Genomic DNA, 21,704 nt, shown 5'->3' on the forward strand with positions numbered 1-21,704 from the left:
TAGGGCACGGTCTTTCTGTCCTCCTCTAAGCTGTTAGGAATGGTCGATAAACACTTGTCCTGGAATAACAAGGTCGCCACTACTCCCAATTTGATGCTATAGTATCTCCAGGCCGGCAGGCCAACCTAAATTTGGAGTTAACAAGTGACAGGAAGTGGAGCCCACTGACCTTGCCGGCAACAGGTACCTAACCGGCACGCCTACCTCTACAATTTTGGACCCTGGGATGGACCTCCGCTCCAGTGGCAGCTTCATCACGGCCCAACCTTTCAACCTGCTCTTTCCACTTTTCTCCGTAAGTCCTGAAACTTCAACCTTGCAACGCATTGGTTCTCAAGTCCTTTCGATCCTAGAATTGCCAGCCATTGCGCGCAAATAGGAGGTATCTCGGTACGAAGAAAAGCGTATCAGCTTCCGACATCATTTGATCGGGCCTGCCAAGCAGCCATGTCCAAGAACACGAAGAATCGCCGGGCCGCCGGCGCGAGGCAGGGTTCCCTTCCCCAGAACCAAGGCCAAGGCAATCACGGAGTTGCGAGCAACGTGATGGGCAACGGACCCAACCTATCTCTCCTCAGGTCAGCCTCGCTTCATCCTGCCACTACAGGACTTTAACCCCAACCAGTGCACTGCTGACATAGAAATAGCGAAAATCATGGGCACAATCAGGGCCCAGAGAGTGACCAACTCCCGGCCATCCCTTCTGCCCCTCAAGGCAACAACCCTACCTCTAACCAGCACTTACCTGCCCCTGGTCATAATGGCTACTCCATCCCTATCATCAGTGATATCCCCTCTGTTCCCTCCATGCACCACCAGCCTCTGCACCATGCCCACAATCCTAATCACCAGAACATGTACCACAATATCCATCCTTTCATGCCTCCCAATTTCAATGGTCCGTTTCCGGGTCACAACGTCGACTTCGGCGAGCACTTCATTCCAAGCAACGCATTCGACGGAAACCTTCATTCGGAACAAGAACCGTTTCTTCAGCAGGGTGAGCTGTCATTCGCCAATTTGCCTTTAAACCCCAACTTCGCTCTATCGACTGCTGGAGCATACCAGCCTCAAGAGATGATGAACCACCCTGTTACTTTTCATCAGGCCCAGATCTACCCCTTGGGCGGCCATCCGATGGGATCCAGCCAGCTAGCTTTGAGCCAGGACGCTCCAAACCAGCAAGCTCTGAACCAGCAAGGTGTAGCCCAGCAAGCTCTAGACCAGCACCACCCAGCTGTTAACCACCAGCAAGTGGACTTACCTGTTGATGACCCCCCTACGCCCCATCCCCAGGCAAACCATCCGGCCGTCCTAACCCTCGGAACCATCACGGTCAACATGGCGGAAGACGATGTCAGACACATCATCAGGGAGGCAGCAGACGTGCTGTACGCCGGACACGGGCAGTGCAAGCGATATTTACCCGACGAGAATGGTATAGAGCGGCGCTGCACCGCACGCGTCTAGAAGGCGCCTCGCGGCTGGTACTGTTTGGCCCATCTTGGGAACCGTCTGAGTCTCGACAGACAAGTCGAGATTCTGCTCCGTAAATCCCGCGGCGAAGGAACTTGTTCTGGCGATTATGCCGCCACACCCCGCGATGACGGAAGGTTATGTGCGCGCTGTAATCCGATTGGGTACAACTAGGTGCCGCTAGGTGCCTCTATTTGGGCGTTTTCGGTGATGGCTAAAGGTACCTAGTCTCGCCAAGGTCAAGATGATGACTCCTCTTTCCTTCTATATTGTCAGAAAGCGGCGCGAGTATGTGAATTGTCGCTATTACGACACGACGCAACAATCTGTCGCAAATGAGGGAAAGCACTGGAAAGAGGAACAGCGAAAAGGAAACCTAGAAGCCCATCAAGAGAGTTCTTAAAATGGAGATCACGATATACCAGCTTCATTACCAGTGGGTTTTTCCGACCTAGGTACTTGGCTGGTGGAATCGAGGGAACCCCCAGGAGGGTCAGCACGGCTGGACGGGTCAAGATCTACAAGCTAGCAAACCACCTATCTCTTCACACTCGGCTTTCCCGTCTCATCCGAAATGGAGAAGACACAATCTGCATACAATTGCTCATTATCACCAGTCCCCAGCCCCCCATGAGCGGTAGTAGTCAGAGTTGTTCTCCGGGAAAATGAGAAAAAAAGTGAAAAGATTGAATGGTGAGAGTTTCGGATCTTTTCAAAGTCTGTAGAGTAGCTGTATATAGAGGTATGATCGTACCACACGAGCTCTCACGGTGCTTGCTAAGATGCAGCATGGGAGTTGAGGCTCGAACTTTGTCGGTACCTCTAGAAAATGAGTATTACCTCTACCAATATCCACATATTTTGTTCTGATAAACCCGATTTACAGTAGAGCTAGGTAGTAGTCATTTGACTAGGGACTCTGTTAAGTACCTACGATAGCGGCACAGTGTGGTGGAGACGTACGCTACGCAACCTGAAATCTTCCAAATCTTCGGTGCCCACGTGACGTGGAATCAGTGTCAGAGGTAAATTCCCCCCGGCCGCTGGGCACCTAGACACTCCTTCCTCCTTCCACCATTTGTAGGTCAATTTTAGTCCCCTTTGGTGTGGAGTGCATCCTGCCAACTGTACACCTTCTTAGACCTATTTCTACCCTCATCTACACCGCACATTGACCCCCATCATCGTCACACCCAGGGGCAGGCAAAAAGGTAAAATCATCCTGGTTATCATACTTCATTCGCCCGCGCGCTGCACGTACGTGCTCCCGAAAGCCGCGGGGCGTCTGCTATCAGAGTCCTGCTGTTGAATGCAGGCAAAAGCCACCTCGCGACGTATCTTGGATCAGTGTCGTCCATCAAGTCCAGTTGTGCGCCACCATCCCGCAATTACCAGCCATATCGACTTAACACCCTATGTAAGTCCTAAACATGTTCGCTACGATGGAAACAGGCTACTACCTACCTTCTCTGGACGCAACTGACCATAATTTAGATCCACAAGCGCACGATTTTGTCTTCGGTTCTAGCTTCACTTTGCGAAGATGAAATCTCCGGCCGACAAAGCTGCTCAGCGCCCGAGCAGCAAGAAGGGTACCTCTACCTCGAATCAAAGCCCCGAGTCTGCCCTCAGGTTAGTTCTGCTTCATTCTGACGTCGCTGGAAATATTTCCTTTAACTACATGCTTCTGACACAGAGAACAGCGAAGACCAAGAAGGCAATCAAGAGGGCTCTCAAGTTCACCAGCAAAGTCCTGGTCAACACGACACTTCTCCCCGTGAGGATGTCAACAACGTAGTACCTCTACCCATGAATGTCCCCCAGCACCAACAGCAGAGTTCTAGCCAACATGGCAACCACTCCCCCCAAGCTCTCACCGACCCACCCGTCAACCCCCCTCCACATGATCATCACAATCCTGGTTTTGACGACATGTATGGCGGTGAGCTTTTCGACGACATGCCTAGTCACTTTGATCATCTCCTAGAACATGACCTCTTGATCGGCAACGGCTTCTTTGAAGACAACGATTCCCATGTCAACGTCCATTCATCAGCACAGGTCCAGAATTATCAGCAGGGCGAGCAGAACGTTCCGATTGCCAGCCCACCCGCTCACCAGTCTATGATGAACAATCATGGTGGTCCTCATCAACAGCCACCTCACCTCCTAGGCGCCCATAATCTGCAACAGCCGGCTAATCCACAACATTATGCTGTCCCCAATGGTCACCCTTACGGAGCTCACATGCAGCATCTCTCCGTTGATCAACAGATCCATAACCAGGTCCAGGTTCCTGTCCAACACCAAGTTATCATCCAACAACCAACCCAAATGCAACACCAAGCCCACATCCAACAACAGGCCTTAATGCAGTACCAGGCCTATCTACAGCACCAAGCTCACCTTCAGCACCAGGCCGCTATTAACCAGCAAATCCTCGTTCAGCACCCGGTCCCTCACCATCATCAGGTTGCTGTTCAACATCCAGCCCCGGTCCAACACCAGGTCCCGGAAGTGCCTGTTCCGGTTCCTGTTCCCAGCGCCGCGGGCCCAGCGGGCGACCATGGCCCACCGACACCTCATCCAGAGGCTAATCATCCCGCTATAGTCGCTCTCCACGACGTTGGAGAGGATCTGGATGCAGAGGGGATTAGGGAGCTCATTAGGGCCGCAGCTGCGGTTCTCTTTGGGGGCCATCCCCAATGCCGCAGGATGATTTTGGGCCATGATGGAGTCGAGGTGCGTTGCACCGCGAGTTCCTAGAAGGCACTTCGCGGTCGTTCGTGCCTCCAACATCTCGGCAACCGTCTGTCACTTGTTGCCCAGATTGCAATTTTAATGCGCAAGTCCCGCGGTGAGGGGACTTGCTCGGGCTGCTACGCCCCAACACCCTACGACGACGGCAAGCTTTGTGAACGTTGCTTAGGTTAGGTAGGACGGAGTTTGCAAGATGCTACCTCGAGCTTGCTTGCGAGGCAGTAAGGGCGCATTTCTCCGGCCTGAATATTTCCTTAAGGGCTGGAGACATGAATGGACATTTTGTCATGGGATTTGAAAGGGAACACCCGACACCGTAGCATACCGGTACAGAGAATACCTAGAAGTGGGATGATTCTAGGTATAGATACCTTACTTCTAGTAACATAAACACCATTGATCATTACAGGCATTGTTAGGGTACCTGAACAAGTGATATATCAACTGTCAAGGGGCATTTTCCATGAGCCGATAATCCTGTATACTCTAGAGGTGGAACTATTCCGCAGTGGCTCCGGCCTAGGACATAACGGGAACAATTTGGGTTTGGATTGCAAGTTGCGAACTGTCCGAGACATCATACGCGCTGTCTGTGTGATATGACTTACAGGACGTTGGTTCGGAACATCCCAAGTACCTCAAGGTAGCGAAGTTGAAGATGGAAGTGGAAGGTTCTAGTCGTCACGGATCAAAGATCTTAAAGATTATCTCATTGTCCGTGGACGCTGCATGGGTGGGTGAATGAATGTCCACGGCAGTGTACCGGTGACCTCTGGAGCATGACACTCGCGCTCTACCGCCCTCCTACAACGTAGGTAGGTATTTTGAGCGTCGCTCTTTCCTGCCAGCTCAGCCACAGGGGCAGGCAGTGGCCAAGGTGCTTCAGTAAAGGTTTCTAACCTGGATCAGCCGCATCAGGTTTCCTTAGGGCTGATCATTTTCAATTCACCGGATCCTTCCGCACCATTTAAGGCGGTTCTCCTTGACTGTTCCTGACCCTTTCTCCCTCCACAATAAACCGAACAAGACATCGAATTAATTGACACCTCCAAACGTCAATCAATTGCCTGTATCGTTAGAACACGTTGGAACACCAAAGCGGGCCTCTTTGTCACTGTGAGCAGCGCCTTGGAAGCCACATTCAGCTGCAAGATGGCTCAAGACAAACAGAAGTCCCGCAAGGAGGCCCGAAAGGTGAATCAGCCGGATCACGCCTCGGTCCCCTCCCAACCCAGCCAGGGTGAGAACGTAGAGGTATAGCCCCAAAGCCACCACAAGTTGAGACGTAGCGCCCGCTAATATCCTCATGTAGACGCCCATCGCCAACAAAAAGGACACCAGCGGCTTGGGAAATAACAATCTCGTTTCACCTGGATCCTCCCATCAGCATCGCGCCATTACGGCGCAGGCTTCCCAGTATCTGGTATCGCCAGGTGCAAGGTACTCCAATGTTTCCCATCTAAGCCCTGTCAACAACTTGAACACAGGCACTCAGCACGTATTCAGTCTTCCCCATAACAACCGACACCCCTTGCCCGATCCTTTGAGTGACCACAACGTCCATTCTCTTATTGCCGGAGCCCCTCATCGGCATCACCATGGACAGCAAAATCATCAACAGCAAAACCATCAAGAGCAAAACTATCAAGAGCAAAACCAACACCCCATCGCCATCCCTCTCGATGGCTACACCTTTCATCCCAGTGTCGCGGGAATCTCCCATCACAGAGACCACGACCAGGTCTCTCTTCCTAACCGTTATGGTTCTAACACTGTTCCTGATGTTGTGGGAGCCCTTTACCATCAGCAGCCTGGTCAATCTGCTGTCCATCAGCCAACCAATGCATCGCCGAGTGCTAACTATGGAAACCACCCCATGGCTTCGGAATTCAGTCATTTGAACCAACAAACCGCGAACAACTTTCAGGGAGTTGCAGTTCAACACTACGCGTATGCTGAAGAGCTTCAGTACATGGGCAGTGTTCAAGCCCTCCCGGTTTCTCAAGGTCCGAACTATTTCCCAGGGGTCCCAGTCCAGCAGTATCAAAATCTTCAGCCTCCCCAGCCCATGGGCATCCTGCAAGGCAATGCGGCTGCTCAGCCGAACAACTTCCCGTCTGCATATCCCAACAATGTTTCGGCTGCTCATTCAAATGGTTTCCAGTTCATCCCAGCTCAACATCATCAACTGTCTCGGCAGCCACAACCCGGTATGAACATGGCGCAAGGCGTTCCAGCTGCTCATCTGAACAACATCCCAGCTGCTCATCCGAACAGCTTTCCAGCTGCTTATCACACCAACGTTGCAGCTGCTCATCAGACTGGTTTCCAACTCGTCCCACCCGAACAGCATCACATGCAACTTCCGCAGCAGCCCCAGCCCATGGCCATGGGGCAAGGCACTCCAGCTGCTCATGCGAACAACTTTCAAGTTGTTTATCCCAATCACCTTCCGGCTGCCCATCCGACGGGAATCCAAGGCGCCCCAGCTCAACAGCAACAAATTCATGTTCCTCAGCAACCCCAGCCCATGGACATGGTGCAGCCCATCCCGGCCGCTGATCCTCTAGACCTTGGTATCCCCCAAGATCAGCTTAATCCCATCACCCCTGGACCGCCTCACCCGCAGGCCAACCACCCCGCCGTACTCGCTTTGGAGTATATAGATCCGGACCAAGATATCAATGAAATTATCGATGCTGCAGCTAGTGTACTCCACGCGGACCACAGGCAGTGCCAGCACAAGTGGGTAGAGGATGATGTGGAACATCAGTGCACGGGCCATGCTTAGAAGGCTGGGCGCCGCATCAAGTTTTGTCTTCACCATCTGGTTAATAGAATCGGCGCGGACATGAAGGTCCGCATTTTGCGACGCCTAGCCCGAGGCTACGGCACCTGTTCAGGAGACTACCGTCTCATGGAACGGGAGACTGGCACCCTTTGTCCTCGCTGCAGAGCGAGGGCTGATGCCAGGCGGGCAGCGGCGGCAGCCGCGGCAGCCGCAAACGCTGCCGCAATGGTTCCTGGAGTACAAGGCCAGGAAGGTTGGATGGCGGAGGGCAACGTCTTCCAGTAGAGGGGGTGAACGAACACGTTCGTTTAGGGTAGATGGTCTGAAGTTGACTGGATAAACTTTGACAAATCACCGCGAAGAGTTCTTTCTCTGGACCGATCCCAGAACAGATGGGGAACCAAAAGGAAAAGGCCAAGAGAAGAACGAAGAAAAACAAAAAAGAACACAAAAAACAGCACGCCGGTCCTTCTAAGGGTCGGACAACACTTGTATATAGCTGTAAACATAACCAAAATCGACCCTATAGCCACTAAGCTTTTGCCTCCAGAAAATGATATAGACGTTCGTGATACCCTTCAATTCGCTCATTTGGTCTCAAATCTGTTTCCCGGCTGAGGTAGCGGTTGTGTGGCAAAGCTTCGCCTCTTCTCTTTAACAGATACCTCGAACTTCCGGTCTATCGAGTACTACCAAGAGGTAGGTACGTGTACCGCCTGGCCTATACTTGCAATGTAGAAGGCAGTGGGCGGGCAGGCGGATCGAGTACTGCCTCGATCATCTGCTCAACAGGATCTCTTCGGAGACAAAGATCACCCTCCTTGAACGGTTTGCCCACGGGGAGGTCTCATGCTCGGGAGACTATCGCTGGATGCCCAGGGAAACGGGCACTCTATGCGAGCCGTGTAGGGAAAGGGCCGCCTGCTACCGAGGCAGCTGTTACGATGGCTGGCAATTTGAACTAAGGCCAGTCAGATGCTTTGGCTGAAAGCGGTTCCTCCCCTCGGTGACAGAGCATACTCGGACTTGCAAGGCTGAGATCGGGCTGAACGGGATTCAAGTGTCCTTCTACCTCAAGGTATTATTGGATGATCGAGGCTCGCGATTTCGGCGATGAGGGGAAGTCTGCAATGAATATCTTTGGGGGTTGTTTTGGATGATGGTCGGGGTGGCCAAAGCCGTTCCTGACATGACGGTTTTCCTCTTGTCCAAATGGTACCGGAGTTGTCAGGCTTCCTACTGAGATGGGACGGTGTAATATTCCAGTGAGAGGGTAGTTCATTGATCACGCGGAAACTTGATATAGATAGGTAATAGGGGGCGTAAGTTGTACATACCTCTAGGTAGCGACCTAGGATAGATCAAGACGACGTCAAGATCTCAAGCTTCTTTTCCTCCACTCGTTCACGTTGAAGCTTTCTCCTAGATAGAAAAGATCCAAGAGATTGCTATCACAGAAGTCGTTAAGCGTGCCGGTATCGCACAGTGTCGCAGAGACCAGAGTGTGTGTATACCGCCAGCGCTTATGATCAGCCTTAGCCGCGACGGCAGTCCTTCGCGAAGCCATCCCGAGTTCGCCCACAATTCACAGAACTGAGTGGCTCTTTTGGGCTGCCTCTCGAGGTACGTACCTACCCGAGTTAGCAGGGCTCATGTCCTGGCCTCATAGGTACAGCCACAGCAGCACTCAACCGCTTCCACGCTCTTCGGTGAAAGGCAATAACAGATGTTCTTTCTGATACAGATGAGACCAGGAACCCAAATATTGGGCGTGGAATCCCCACTGTATCATCGTATGGTGGCGTGTCCTCCAAACCTTGCAATATTCATCGCCCTTCCGTGGTGCCGAGCCAGCCACTCAGCAAGCATCCTTGTACCTACCGACCCTCGGCTTCTTCCCTTTCATCCACAAGCATACCAGTTAGTGCCGTTCTATAGGTATATTTCCGTTTGCTCTTTTGCCTTCACCGCAGTGCAGTAGTGGATTCTTGGCGCCGGAGTGGTCCGTCTTCCGTGGTAGTATTTCTTCTCCTCTGGACGACTCTCTCGACCGACCACATTCTTGCACCGTACACCACATTTTGGTACAGTCAACACCTGATCGCAAAAACGTTCACGATCAAGAGTTCTAAACCCTGGAAGAACTCCAGATACTAGGTAGCGACCATGGATTGGGCAAGCTTTTATAACGCCCAATATGGAGTCTTCTTTGCTCATTCGCAAGGAGTCAACCACCAGCCAGGCGTTCCCATGATGAACCCGGGAGCAGGCTTCGCCAATGGCCTCCAGGGCAATAACCTGGCTGTCGTGGATCAAGCCTCCGCTATGATTCCGAATCCTAGCGCTTTCAACCAGTTTAACGTTAGTACTCGACCTAAAAGGAGATGAAGATGCAGAGCATTGCTAACTTTTCACAGCAACCCCAGCCCCATCAGGGCATTCCGGTGGGCCCGCAAGGCCAGGGAGCACATTACCAAATGCTTCCCGCTAACCCGCTCCATCTGCCGCAGATGGCTCATCATCAAACAGCTCTTCACCACCAGATCCAGCAGCCGGATCCTCCTCACCAGCATCCGGCACCTCACCAGAATCCGGCTCCTCACCACCAGATGGCTGATCAGCAGCAACCATTCCCTCTCCATCAACAGCCAGCTTTTCCGCATCAACATGTTGCTCCTCAGCAGCATCCAGCTCCTGTTTATCAGCAGCCGGTTCCTTCTCATCAGCAAATGGCTCCCCAGCAACCAATGGCTCCCCATCAGCAATTCGCTCCCCATCAACAGATGGCTCCCCACCAGCAAATGGCTCCCCATCAGCATCCGGCCCTTTTTGATCAACAGCCGGTTCCTCCCGTTCAGCAAATCATTCCCCATCCCGAAGCTGAACATCCGGCGGTGCTCGCACTCCTGACCATCACTCCGGCCACTGGAACTGATGAAATTGAACTGATGGTCAGGGAAGCCGCAGCTGTGCTCCACGCACAGCACCAGAAGCAGTGTGGCCGCGCTGGCTGCAATGGCCGCGCTGGCTGCAATGCCCGCGCTTAGAAGGCAGGGCCGCGTAGTCGCTCGTGCCTCGAGCATTTGGGCAATCGGCCCGGTCTCAGTATGACGGTGGAGATTCTGATCCGCCAGTCCCGCGGAGAAGGAACGTGTAGCAGTTGCTACGCGTTCATGCCGGTTGAGACCGGCAGATACTGCGATCAGTGCAACTCCAGAGGCGTTGCGAGACGTCTCGCAATACAGCATGCGGCGCAAGCTGGTGGCGAGGCGGAGTAAGTGAGATGGCCTACGAGGGACACTCACGGCCAGTCTCCGTTACGAAGATGGAGTGTCAAACAATAGCAATGGATCTCCCGCATTGGCGCCATGGAATGTACCTCATAAGACCAGACAAGCGAACGGGGATTAAATCGAAGCAGGGTTTAGAAGTAAATTCTCCAACCGAGGTGTCGAGGCCGAGGACGTCGAGGGCTATGGGGAGGGGATTGAACTTTAGGGGGATTGGCAGTACGAACTACCTGCCGGGTAGATAGTTCAAACGATTTACCTCCATCAAGGAGAAGGTCTCGAAATTTCATTTTGTTCAACGTCGGTCAGGACCTTCGTGTGGGAGTTAGTCCTCTGGACCTCGGGGCAATGGGTTGAACTTCATGCTTTCCGGATGCGTAGAGGTACCGTTATCCAGGCATTACGACCTTCCCGGTAGATAGTTCAAACTGTTTACATCCATCAAGGAGAAGGTCTTCATACTTTATCTTGTTCCAGACTTCTCAACGTTGATGTTAACTTATCCACTTTGACAGCCGCCGACAGATGTCTGAATATGGCTTTGAAGGCGAAGTCTCGCCTGCATCAATGCTTCGTAGCCTCCACAGGTCGATGAGACTTCGGGTCTGTATATACTAAGATAGAGTCTGTCAAAATCCTTATGTATTCAGTCGGCGACGTATGGCTGCCTTGATATAGAAATCCTTCAATCAACTTAGAGGACACGTAACGCGTAACGGATGTCCTTGTGATACGGACGACACGAAAGAGCGGAATGTCGGGCATGAGATGTTTATTGTCTCGTACGGTGGCGAATACTCAATCCTTCAAAAAGGTAGAGATCATCGTAATCGTCTGGTGTCGGCCAATGAACCTCCTTATGTCAACCACCATTTCGGAGCCAACTAGCTTCCTGGCGTGAACCATCTTCTTGCAATGAACCATCCGGTCGCAATCAACCACACCCAAGGACAGTATCCCGCCTTCCAGGCGCTTTTCACTGTAAAACAGCACACGCCTAGGGAGGAAGTGGAAGATACCGTTTGGGTTGCGGCGGAAGTCCTACACGCTGATCATCCCAAGGCATGTAGCTACCCCGGATGCACTGCTCGCACTTAGAAGGCGCGCGACCGCTTATCCAAGTGCTTGGACCACCTGGGAAACAAACTAGGCCTACTTACGAAGCTTGCCATCCTCAAGAGACAGAGCCGCGGCGAGGGCACTTGCACCAGCTGTTATGCTAGAATGGCCGTAGAAACTTACCAGCATTGTCCTACTTGAAATGACAAGGGCGCCGTTAGACGTCTTGCTGCGCAGTTTGCGCAGGTATCGATCGATGACGGTTTGGACAACTGAGCCGAGTACGACCTAAGTCGTTGAGCCTCCGGAAGACAGTGTCCGTCGCGGCCATGGACACGGAATCCCATGCCACTAGTGAGTCCATGTGTGGCGAATATTGCACTGATTTCCTCGGAGGCACTTGATGCGAGAGGGGAATCAACAGCCATGAAGATTTTGAGGATCGACCGAGGTCTTCAAGACGGTGGACTTGTAGAAACTTGGGAGGAGGCTCAACTTGGACGCGGCTGTGGTAGAGAGAGGCGATTAGCAGGGATCTGAATTCACGACAAGCGACAGCAGGTACAATCGATCGAATCTCCATGTACGCTTTGGCGATTTTGTGGGACAAGCCATGCGGTCAAATAGGTTTCGGGAAAATAGGTTGCCCTCGATTCGTGTTAGCATGAATACCCTGGCCCAGGCATGCTTGGACTGGTTCCACGGGCAGTTTAGGTCAGTTCATCACAATAACTAGCAATGGGTTTGGTATGTCCGCTTGCTCGCTTGCTCGCTTGACCAACGTGAATATAATCTGATCGCAGATCGCTTCAGCTCTCGCCGGTTGTCGGGGATATGATTCAAGGTGCATGGTCGTTTTCAGGATCGCCATGTCCTTTCGTCGGTGAGGTACGGTCGACTGTCTCGATTCGCTCTCGGTATATGTGACAAAATGTTTGAACAGAAGGACAGGTCCGTTCCCGGGAAGGTGATGCTGTACTCGGTTAAGCAGTTGAAGTCAAGGGGGCGATGATGCTAATAGCGGTGTTTGAGGGAGGAGGAAGCAAGACAAAGTTTGGATTCTAGGATTTGGGGACAAAGACCACCTTGGACCTCCCGAGGGGATGGGTATCACATGTCAGCAACCAAACAAGCATTACATCATGTCTGATTTCCAATCAATTGCAGGGTTTTGACAACCTGCAGGCACGCCCTACTGGCATGAGGCGCTATGTGCTCGTGGTTTCATCAAACTTGTCCCGGGTCTGCATGCTTTGATTTCGCGGCGACTTGATATGGATGTAAGGGTTCCGAGGAAGGTACATGTCGATAGCACAGGGAAATGGGCAAGTCGAGTTTTGAGACATCCTCGATGCCGATACCCCGAGCCTGACAGGAACAACCGGCGACTTTGGCAGAACTAGAACGTCGGTCGAACTCGGGCCAAACACGCTCTTCTCTTTGTACGACTCTCAAGAAACCCCAGATTTGCGATAGATTTTACCATGAGTAGCAACTAAACAGATTTTATTTTGATTCGACATGTCTCGATGCTGGATTCGGCTTCGTCGTGTGTGTGCTGCCCCACTCTGCTCCTACCCCACCAGTCGCCCACGCCATCTTCTCTCCTTCCCACTTCCAAATTTTACTCGCAGATTATGCCACCTTTGCTCCGGCATCCTAGACACCTCAGCTACATGTACTCTCGCTTTCAGCACTCTGCTGACCCCGCGTGGTGAAAGTCCCGTCCTCCTTCCTTCCTCCCACTTCCCCCTTGAAATGTCTTGGCCGCAGTTGAACTCCAGATGAAAACGCCGGTTTGCCTTTGCTCATATACGAAAAAGGCATTCTACGCATCACGATAGGTCAATTATTGGGATTCAAACATGTCACTTTTTGAGCAAAATATTACCTAGCATTCCATCTTTCCCTGCCTGGCACCTATCAGCAGCATATGCGTTCGACAGACCCTTCTTCGGTACGCGTTTAGAAAGCAAAGATGGTATGTATCTTCCGACGCTGTCATACGTCCACCGTCATATCCTCTTGAAACCGCGTCCCATTTCTATCGCGTCACGCCTTCGTTCTGTTCATTATCTGCTTTAAGATGTTCATGTCAATCCCCTAGTATCTTCCCAAGAATCAAAGACGTCCTACTTCGTAAGAAATCACTAATCCTGCTGCTCATCGTAGCAGTGCTGGCAGAAGAGACCTGGTCCCCTCTGTGGACGCCACAGACAATTGGTGCATGTGCCTACACCCATCGCGGTATTACGCCTTTGCGCTTCGAGCCTTCCCTTGCCAGCACGGTTCTTGAGACATCTTCGGCACTTCCTCGCACCCGTCTGCTAGACGGGTTGCGAGTTGCACTCGCTGCACTGCCGTCCTTGGACCTCAGCTGGGCCAGCATGTAGACTCTGAGAAGCTGTGGTGTTGTTGTGATGGAGGTCCGCTTGTGCTGTGAAGGGGGCTGGGGCGAGGGCTGTGCTCTCAGCGTGGAAGTCATTGACGGGGATGAAGCTGTTGTCCTGACCAAAGTTGTTGTCCTGACCAAAGTTGTTGTCCTGACCAAAGGTGTTGAGATGGTCAAAATTGCTACCCTGCTCGGGCAAGTGGCTGCTATGGGCCATGACGGTCTGGCTCTGATAGAAGTTGTTACTGTGGAGGTGTCCAGAGTTATTACCTTGACCGTAGAGGTTACTGATGAGGCTAGGGTTGTTGGGGCCATTGGTGATCGGGTGTGGTTCGCTAGGCAGTGCAAGCTTGTGGACTTCCTCGCTTCCGACCGAGACGAGGTCTCCAAAAGAGATGGACTTCTTCCATTCTCCACTTCGTACCCACAACTCGAACTCTTCAAGAATGGTGAGGCTATGGGGTGTGTTAAGTCTAGAGACAACAGAACTTGAAATGTCGTTAACCCGCTGATGGCATACTTGAGGTTGTTGGGACGAATCAGTCGGGGCTGTATATAGTACTCTCGTCAGTACTCAGCTTGTCGCATTTCATTTCGGCCTTGGATGCGACTTACCTTGCTGATCCTGAGGTGAGGAAGAAGAATCAGTCAGGGGAGGAAGCCGGGCATCATGAACCTTACTCGCATCCATTTCGTAGATGTTCGAGTGGTTTATATCGAAATTGTTCTGGATTCTGACCGTGGGAAAGTGACTGATGGTTCAGAATCTCCAACTTCTGGATGGTCAGTTCGAGATCTTGTCTGACTTTGTAGGAAAGGCAGGGCGGATTAAGTACTTGGTTTTTTTTCAGCTCGCACTTCACACAAGTCAGTGGGGACTGAGGACCACATTCACTTGTGCAATTTTCAGGTTGGAAATGTTATTGAGAACAACGGTAATAGGTAGAGATCTTTAGGGATGAATTCAACCCATTATCTCTCGGACTTCCATCTGTTGTTGATTGAAGCTGAGCTGGTCCACCCAATAACGTCCCGCGAAGCCTGAACCTAGCCGCCTACGCAGCGGAGTTGCTTGTCGTGTTAGGGGAAGCCGGGAAGGAAAGGAAAATAAGAAATACAACGAAAGACCCAAGTCGGAGGTATATTGTACGTGGTGAAATAAAGATGTCGCCGAGACCTAGCAGACATCTTCCAACTTTAGCAAGTTGCGCTGATGGTGACCCGTGGGAGAGTCATCGAGCATGGTTAGATGAAGTGGGGCTGGGAGAGGATATTTCCAGACATCATGTGATATAAAGATTATTAACGAAATGGAGAGTGAATTCGGGAGTTGTATATGGCAAAGACAGAGAGGACAGCAATGTTCCGTCGGAATATATGATACGTAAAACTGCTAGAGTGACGATGTTGGTCCCAGAGAATGTACACCTCAATCCTGAACATTGCCAACCCAATTCCCCCTCGCTGGTCCCTGCCGAGCAGCCATGCGCTGTCTTTGCTTTGCTGAGTGCTACCACTGGGTGCCCTGTTCTTTCCTGCATTACAGCCCCTTGTGCGGCTTCCATGTCTAGATCTCTGCAGTGTTCCAGCATGATTTGGCCAAGACCCATCTGCATCCTGCGCCAAGCTGCCGACACGTCCATCGAGTGTCATAACCAGACGGATCATTCCTGCCCTCGAATTCTGTCCGTCAGCGGCTGGAGCTGCTGTACTGCTTCGTCTCCTTCCTCCATCGCTACGCGCCTAGATTCTCCTCCTCACACCTTCCCCATCCTTCGCCATTACTCTGCATCCTCCTTGTGTCGCATTGAAACAATGCTGGCAATGGCGACCCGGGGCCCCCTGTGGTCGGTACATGCACTTGGAGCATGTCTTCAAGCCCATGGGTCGGTTACGTTAGTTCCATCGCTGCCCGCTTGCGCGCGCCGGGGCCGTTCTCCAAGCACTCGAGGCACAATCTGGCGCCAGTTTGCTAGATTGGACGCGATTGGCATTGGAAGCATGGTCTGGTGGGCCTTGGTTGGAAGGCTAGATGAAGCTCGTGTTGATGGCGAGCAGTGTTAGTAGATAGTAGATATACATGAAGAAGCATTCTCATTAGTCTACGTGATGTTGTGCTAGAGGTTACTCGGTAACGGAATTGCTATCTTCAATGCAGCCTAGCGATGCTATCCATATTCCCGCTCGCGCATCGTGATGTCGGGCGGGCATGCGTCAGCTCTGCTATTTGAATGCCCAGTTTCTGCATTCCCCTCATTGATCCCTTTCTTACCTACTCACATCCACCGCTAGAAATCAAAGTCCATTGACTGGGTCGCCCCTTCCTCCAATCCTTCTCACAAATACTTCGCTACTCCTCGCCCTCACATCCTATTCTCTCTCATTGAGTTCACCCGAAACTAGATCCATTATCCTCCGCACCTACTGCAAGGCTTAACCCTCCTCCGGGGGGTTCGCAATTCCATGAGCATCGTTGAAGCACCATTGGCAGTGCTGGCCAAGCGCCCTCTGAGGGCGGAACATGCAATTCGAGCACGTTCTGAATCCGTTGAGCCGATTTCTCTCCATGGCCTGACGCTTTCGAGGGCCTGGGCGGTTCGCTAGGCATTCTAGGCACTTTCTGGCCCCAGTCTGCTAGATGGGGCGCAGATGGCACACGGTGCACGGCGAAACAGGTCTCGGAAGGGCGCCGGGAGGATCAATGGCAAGAACTGGGGCATCAAGGGAAGGCGGCATCACGGGCTGGGGGGCCGCCAAGGGTTGAACAATGAACTGGTGTTGGGGGTTGTTGTTAGCCATTGGGACCGGCGCCGGGGGGTTGGGCTGGGGATAGATGTTGTTGATGGTCAAGTTCATGTTCTGGACCGCGTTCATTGCGGGGTGCGGAATGCCGAAATTGGGCTGCTGAAAGGCGAAGTCAGGCTCTTGAATGGCGATGTCAGCCTGGTGAATGGCGATATTAGGGTGGACGCTGCTGTTGGGTTGCTGAATGTTGATGTTTGGGTTCTGCATTTCGACATTGTGGTGGTGGTTATCGATGAAGGGGAGCTGATAGTCGACGTTGGGGTGCTGGATGTCGACATTGTGCTGTTGGATGTCGACATCTTGGTGCTGCACGCCGTCATCTGGCATGCCCATAAAAGCAAGTTGATTCTGAGCGATGATGGCTTCGTTTTGCGATTGAACATTGGGCCCAAAATTCCGTCGCTCGTTCGGTAGGGCCATCACCTCAGGGTATAGAGGAGGTGGTCCCAACGGAAACATGTGCGCAGAAGATCGAATTGTGGCTGCTTCATTCAGAACCTCCAGAAAAGGCCGTCCCCAGTGGTTGCAAATCGACTGCCAGGTTTCCTCATCAACGTGGTCTACCATCTGCCTGAACTCAAACTGAAGAGCCTTCAGTTCGTCGACTGTTGACAAGGTTATTGTCAGTGCATATAAATGAAGTGACTTGATGTTGAAGAAATTCTTACCTTCTTGCTTATCGAACCAGCACCAGGGATACTGAGCGTTGAAGTCTACCTCAATGCAGACTTGGAGAAATCCTGTACACTTTCTGCGGTCCATGGTTGCCTAAAGGGGGAGTAATCATGGACTGGACTACTATGTCAATTGTGTGAGGACTGCGATCGTCGCCGATATCGAGGTCTGGACGCTACGCAAAGTTGGACGCGGATCTGTGATGTTGTTTTGTAAAAGGACTGCACAAAACAGGTCGGAGCGGCGGGCGCACCACAAGTACCTCTGCAATTCCACGGTCGCATTTCAAGAATCAGTTTGTGGGGACCCAATTCACCGAGAAAAATCAGTGTCAGAAATTTGACGCGTAGTTGGCGTATATATTCTAGACTTTCATCTGGTGTTGAACTGTTGTACGTTTCTGCCCAAGCGCCTCCAGCGGGAAGCCCGGACCAGGCCGACCCCTGTGGCCGGTGAGCGGAACTCCTGTATGCTGCACTTTCCTGTATGCTGCGCCGATGGTTCATGTCCCAGATGCTCATCGCTCTTTCCGCCATAAACTTCCAAACATCCTTTGAAACTTCACCAATCTTCCTCGCTAGGTACGTGCCAAAGATCGCTTCCTCGAACTCTTATACTCCTCGTCGCCCTCGTAACACTCATCACAAAGCTCACCGGCCGCGCGCTATTTGCGCCTCATTCAGTCGGTGCATGTAAGGATTCCCCGTGCAGCCCATTCGGCGATCTGCGCCCAGCCAGCTGCGCCTGGCTGATTCTTGAGACAGGCCTTGCATTTGTAGGCCCCGACCTGCTAGGCGGTGCCCACTTTGCACTCCCGACACTTGACGAGGGTACTAGACCCGGCGGCGGGAGCGACCTGTAGGTTGGAATCGGTGGAGATTGCGATGTGATGTGTGGAGGCGGGTTGGATGGAGTCATCGCGCGTCGTGTTGGATGCCCCGAAAATGGGATTGAGGACGTTGGGGCTGAAGATGATTGTGTTATATAATTCACTTGTGATTTAAAGAAGTAGGATCTTCAGAGCGCATGACTATCAGACTGTGCTTTATGGCTGTCTCTGGCTATTCCGCTGTTCATATCTCGGTATGTTCTATCTTACATCCGATGATTTCCCCATACCCTGCACCCTCAGCTTCCTGCACATACACTTTCCCAGTTCCCCGCAGTTCCTCGACAGGAAACCACTCTTCGGAAGCCTCCTGAGATCTTGCCCCATCCCTCCATTTCCTGACGATAAGGGTCGGTAAAGGTGACAAAGTTCACTCGTCTTTGCCGCCCTTGAAGCAGTGAGTGCACAACTTTCCCGGGGCACGCTGAGGACGGCGGATGCAGTCCGTGCACGTCAGAATGCCTTGGGCGGCCCATTCGGCAATCTGAACCTGCTTCTCCTGGCTGGGTCTGTTGCGAAGGCAAGCCATGCACCGCCTCGTACCGGTCTGCTAAACCCTACGAACATCGCATTCGGTGCAGTAACCAGGGCGCTTTCCTTTACGGCCTTTCTTGCTTCTCTTTTTGGGAGTGTTCTTCTTGTGGCTCGCAATGTGAGGATGGGTGCCGTCGGGTTTGGCACTGAGATGAGCATTGAAACCAGCCACAGGGTCGGGGTTTACGATGTGAAGGTTGCCGGTGGTCGAAATGGCAGTGGGGAAAGGGCCAATGGCGAAAGCACCGGTCTTGGTCAGCTTCTCCCAGTTGAGGAGAATCGGATCGATGAGGTCGTCTGTAAAAAGGCGATAGGCACCGATCTTCTCCTTGTCGATGCCGAAATCGTGGGTGTCGTCGGTCAAATGCTCGGCGTCATCAAGAAGATCGTGATTGATGATGTCATGAGAATGGGTGTCGACTTTGGTGTCGTGCGGGAAGACGTAAGAGCTGTCCTTCAGGAGTTCGATAGGATAAGCGTCATTGTGGCCACCAAACGTGGTCTTGAAAGCCATGTGTTCTAGGGGCACAGATGCAGTAGGTCAGCGCATGTATATTGCTGAACAAAAGCCATTCTTCCCGACTTTCCGCGCATGCATTCATGCATGCTGATACATTACGTACCTTTGGTAGGATCACCATCAATACCCAGGAGGGCCTGGCTGCGACTGATGTCGGCCATGGCAATGCTTTGTTGATTGACTGTTGTGTTCTCAAAAGCTGTTCACTTTGGATGCGAAATTCAGCTCGTGATGTTGTTGAAAGGAAGTGCACGAACAAAAAACATCAAAGAAGCTAAAGAGGAATTTAACTACACTAACCCACTTTGACGGTCGCTATCCACACCAGCCCGAAAGGCCCGCGCAGTGGGACTGTTCACATTACAGTCAGTGTAGGGGCAAACGAGGACTAACGAGTGAAACCGTCACAGCTGTGCTAATCACAGGCTTTCGTCTAATGTTGCGATGGCAGTGCAAGAGACGAACGCTGGTCGGGACTAACCGAGTGGAGAGCATAGCGGCTCTTCAGTTCGAACGACCAGAAGGACAGGTTTTTGGTCGCCTGAAGGGGTATGCCATTATTATATACAGACAAACGCTGGATGGCCCTGACAGGGCTCAGCCAAAGGCATGTTTCAGGCGATTCCCACCCGCAAAGTAGAAAAAAGAAAATAAAAAATAAGCCATTCGCATACGAGGCAAGTTCGTTGCGCAGCCTGACACCAGGCACACATTGGATGACAGTCGTTGAGATTAAGTTGTCAGGAAAGAGCCTCCTATTGGTGCAGCCAATCAAGGTTCTCCGGTGAATTGAATTCGGAAGGTGGTAGGGATCTTAAGCTGCAAGTACAGGGATATGGATGGAACCAAGTGGAGCCGCCCCCCGTTGCACAATAGCACAATAGGAACGATCGCTCTGAATAGGATTACGCCTGCCCGTGCACTTTGTCGCTCCTTCACAGAGGATACCGAGATACCTTAGTTGCTCCGCCAACAGTGACATAGGGGAAGGCGCTATCCCCTTTTGGGCGAGGACTTGGGCTGTCATTTGTTTTTGGAGCTGTGCCTGCTCCTGCCCCCAGTGGCCAGTCCAGTGCTTTCATGACCATCTGAAAGACTCCTTGCCCGTCCATGCTGGCCTGCTTTGTTCCCCTCCCTGGAGGTATCAATTTCCTTGATCCCTCGCCAACATCAAAGAATGCCCTTGTGACATGTTAAGTCTTTGTTGACGTGTACAACGTACCTATCCTGCGTAACTTTCATGGACTGCTGCTTCACTCCCTCACTTCTGCCCGCTGTGCACAAACAGCCTATGCGCGAAGGGAATTGCTGCACGCGTCGAGGACCCACTACGCCGTCGGAAGTCACCGATGAACGTTCCCTCATGACCTTGGCCAACCCATCCCTGTCACTTGTAGGAGGAGAGGTTGTGCAAGCGCACAAAAATGGCCAGTGACTGTCGGTTTGTTTACCCCAACGGCAGCAAGGTGTCCACCCTCCCATCGAGCCCGCCGCATCCCAACCTGGGTAGCAGTGAGAGTTGGAGGGAAAGGCAGCACCAGCCATCTCTCGTCCACAAGGTGTTTGTCATCATCCTCACTCACCATGGAGAGCGCGTCAGCTACGCGTGCGCGTTCCCCAGATAACCCCATGTTTTCCCCCGGCTCCCATGCACCACGCAGGGTGTTCCCACCACATTCATCCTCGATGCCAGCCATCAGTTCCCTCTGTCCTCGGACACCCATTGCCAGCCACAGGTGAAGCAATCACCAGAAGTGCCGTGGCGGCGGCCAAGCCACTGCTAACCCTTTCATTGTTGACATTTCCTTTGCTGCCCCGAAGGCTAACAAACACATGCCTGACTAGAGAGCCTGCACCCTCGCGCCACCGTGCCTACTACCGCTCCCTGCTGAAGATGTCACGACCATAGCAGCCTCGAATGGCCATGACCCGTCCCAATCCATCGGTTGCCACCGCAATCGCGAGCCAGTCCATGGCCAGCCCAGGCATCCTCGACCATACATTGCAAAATGATGAACCCTTCTCTCCGTAACTATTCGAGCTCATCGTTTGGGCAGCGAAATGATGCTCGCTATATCGGTTCATTCTAAACGGAGCGTGCCGCGACAGCATCCAGGAGATACAATGGCACCGATCCCCCAACCGCGCTACTGCGAAACAAGACCGTTGCCAACCGTGGCCTTTCGACCATACCTTGCCAAGCATGAAGATTTTTTTCGCAACCGTTCGCGCCTATCGTTCGAGTCCCGCACTCCCGCTCCGTACATTCCTCCATCCCGAGACCGTCCTTGAGGCCGTAGTGAAGAACAAACGGCGAGACCCCCCGATCGATCACCCCCGATAGCGCGAGCATTTCCGTAGCCAACCGTGGTGTCCTCGGTCATACCTCGACAAACAATAACAGGGAAGCATATTCCCCATCGGCGTCCAAGCCGACCGTTCGGTTGCCGTACCCTCCCTCCCTTCATCGCTCGATTCAGGGAAAATGCGATCGCGACCGTAACCAAAGAAGG

The 21,704-nt window shown here is 52.4% G+C and overlaps 8 protein-coding genes across 8 annotated transcripts; 5 read left to right on the plus strand and 3 right to left on the minus strand.

Moving 5' to 3' along the window:
• Nucleotides 1-447: 447 nt before the first annotated feature.
• Nucleotides 448-1,470, plus strand: NEUTE1DRAFT_138105 (uncharacterized protein; the record flags this gene model as incomplete). The annotated part of the gene is made up of 2 exons (XM_009853115.1): nucleotides 448-578; nucleotides 648-1,470. 2 exons carry the CDS (start codon nucleotides 448-450, stop codon nucleotides 1,468-1,470), a joined length of 954 nt encoding a protein of 317 aa, XP_009851417.1.
• A 1,549-nt stretch (nucleotides 1,471-3,019) lies between these two features.
• Nucleotides 3,020-4,087, plus strand: NEUTE1DRAFT_101234 (uncharacterized protein; the record flags this gene model as incomplete). The annotated part of the gene is made up of 3 exons (XM_009853116.1): nucleotides 3,020-3,108; nucleotides 3,180-3,851; nucleotides 3,895-4,087. The coding sequence occupies 3 exons, from the start codon at nucleotides 3,020-3,022 to the stop codon at nucleotides 4,085-4,087; spliced, it is 954 nt and encodes a 317-aa protein (XP_009851418.1).
• Nucleotides 4,088-5,388: 1,301 nt separating this feature from the next.
• On the plus strand, nucleotides 5,389-7,027 carry NEUTE1DRAFT_138107 (uncharacterized protein; the record flags this gene model as incomplete). Its single annotated transcript, XM_009853117.1, has 2 exons — nucleotides 5,389-5,490; nucleotides 5,549-7,027. 2 exons carry the CDS (start codon nucleotides 5,389-5,391, stop codon nucleotides 7,025-7,027), a joined length of 1,581 nt encoding a protein of 526 aa, XP_009851419.1.
• Nucleotides 7,028-8,991: 1,964 nt separating this feature from the next.
• On the minus strand, nucleotides 8,992-10,582 carry NEUTE1DRAFT_101235 (uncharacterized protein; the record flags this gene model as incomplete). The annotated part of the gene is made up of 4 exons (XM_009853118.1): nucleotides 8,992-9,088; nucleotides 9,443-9,721; nucleotides 9,773-10,339; nucleotides 10,548-10,582. 4 exons carry the CDS (start codon nucleotides 10,580-10,582, stop codon nucleotides 8,992-8,994), a joined length of 978 nt encoding a protein of 325 aa, XP_009851420.1.
• A 3,121-nt stretch (nucleotides 10,583-13,703) lies between these two features.
• NEUTE1DRAFT_43066 (uncharacterized protein) lies at nucleotides 13,704-14,501 on the minus strand (the record flags this gene model as incomplete). The annotated part of the gene is made up of 2 exons (XM_009852036.1): nucleotides 13,704-14,256; nucleotides 14,380-14,501. Coding segments are annotated over 2 exons (675 nt in total), but the record flags the coding sequence as incomplete, so codon positions are not given.
• A 1,730-nt stretch (nucleotides 14,502-16,231) lies between these two features.
• Nucleotides 16,232-16,600, plus strand: NEUTE1DRAFT_27976 (uncharacterized protein; the record flags this gene model as incomplete). Its single annotated transcript, XM_009851918.1, is given in 2 exon segments — nucleotides 16,232-16,363; nucleotides 16,382-16,600. Coding segments are annotated over 2 exon segments (351 nt in total), but the record flags the coding sequence as incomplete, so codon positions are not given.
• A 1,438-nt stretch (nucleotides 16,601-18,038) lies between these two features.
• On the minus strand, nucleotides 18,039-19,352 carry NEUTE1DRAFT_138111 (uncharacterized protein; the record flags this gene model as incomplete). The annotated part of the gene is made up of 4 exons (XM_009853119.1): nucleotides 18,039-18,213; nucleotides 18,512-18,636; nucleotides 18,703-19,190; nucleotides 19,295-19,352. The coding sequence occupies 4 exons, from the start codon at nucleotides 19,350-19,352 to the stop codon at nucleotides 18,039-18,041; spliced, it is 846 nt and encodes a 281-aa protein (XP_009851421.1).
• A 1,263-nt stretch (nucleotides 19,353-20,615) lies between these two features.
• Nucleotides 20,616-21,223, plus strand: NEUTE1DRAFT_101237 (uncharacterized protein; the record flags this gene model as incomplete). The annotated part of the gene is made up of 2 exons (XM_009853120.1): nucleotides 20,616-20,786; nucleotides 21,101-21,223. 2 exons carry the CDS (start codon nucleotides 20,616-20,618, stop codon nucleotides 21,221-21,223), a joined length of 294 nt encoding a protein of 97 aa, XP_009851422.1.
• Nucleotides 21,224-21,704: the final 481 nt, after the last annotated feature.

This window comes from Neurospora tetrasperma, assembly GCF_000213175.1.
Source record: "Neurospora tetrasperma FGSC 2508 unplaced genomic scaffold NEUTE1scaffold_3, whole genome shotgun sequence".
NCBI lineage: Eukaryota > Fungi > Ascomycota > Sordariomycetes > Sordariales > Sordariaceae > Neurospora > Neurospora tetrasperma.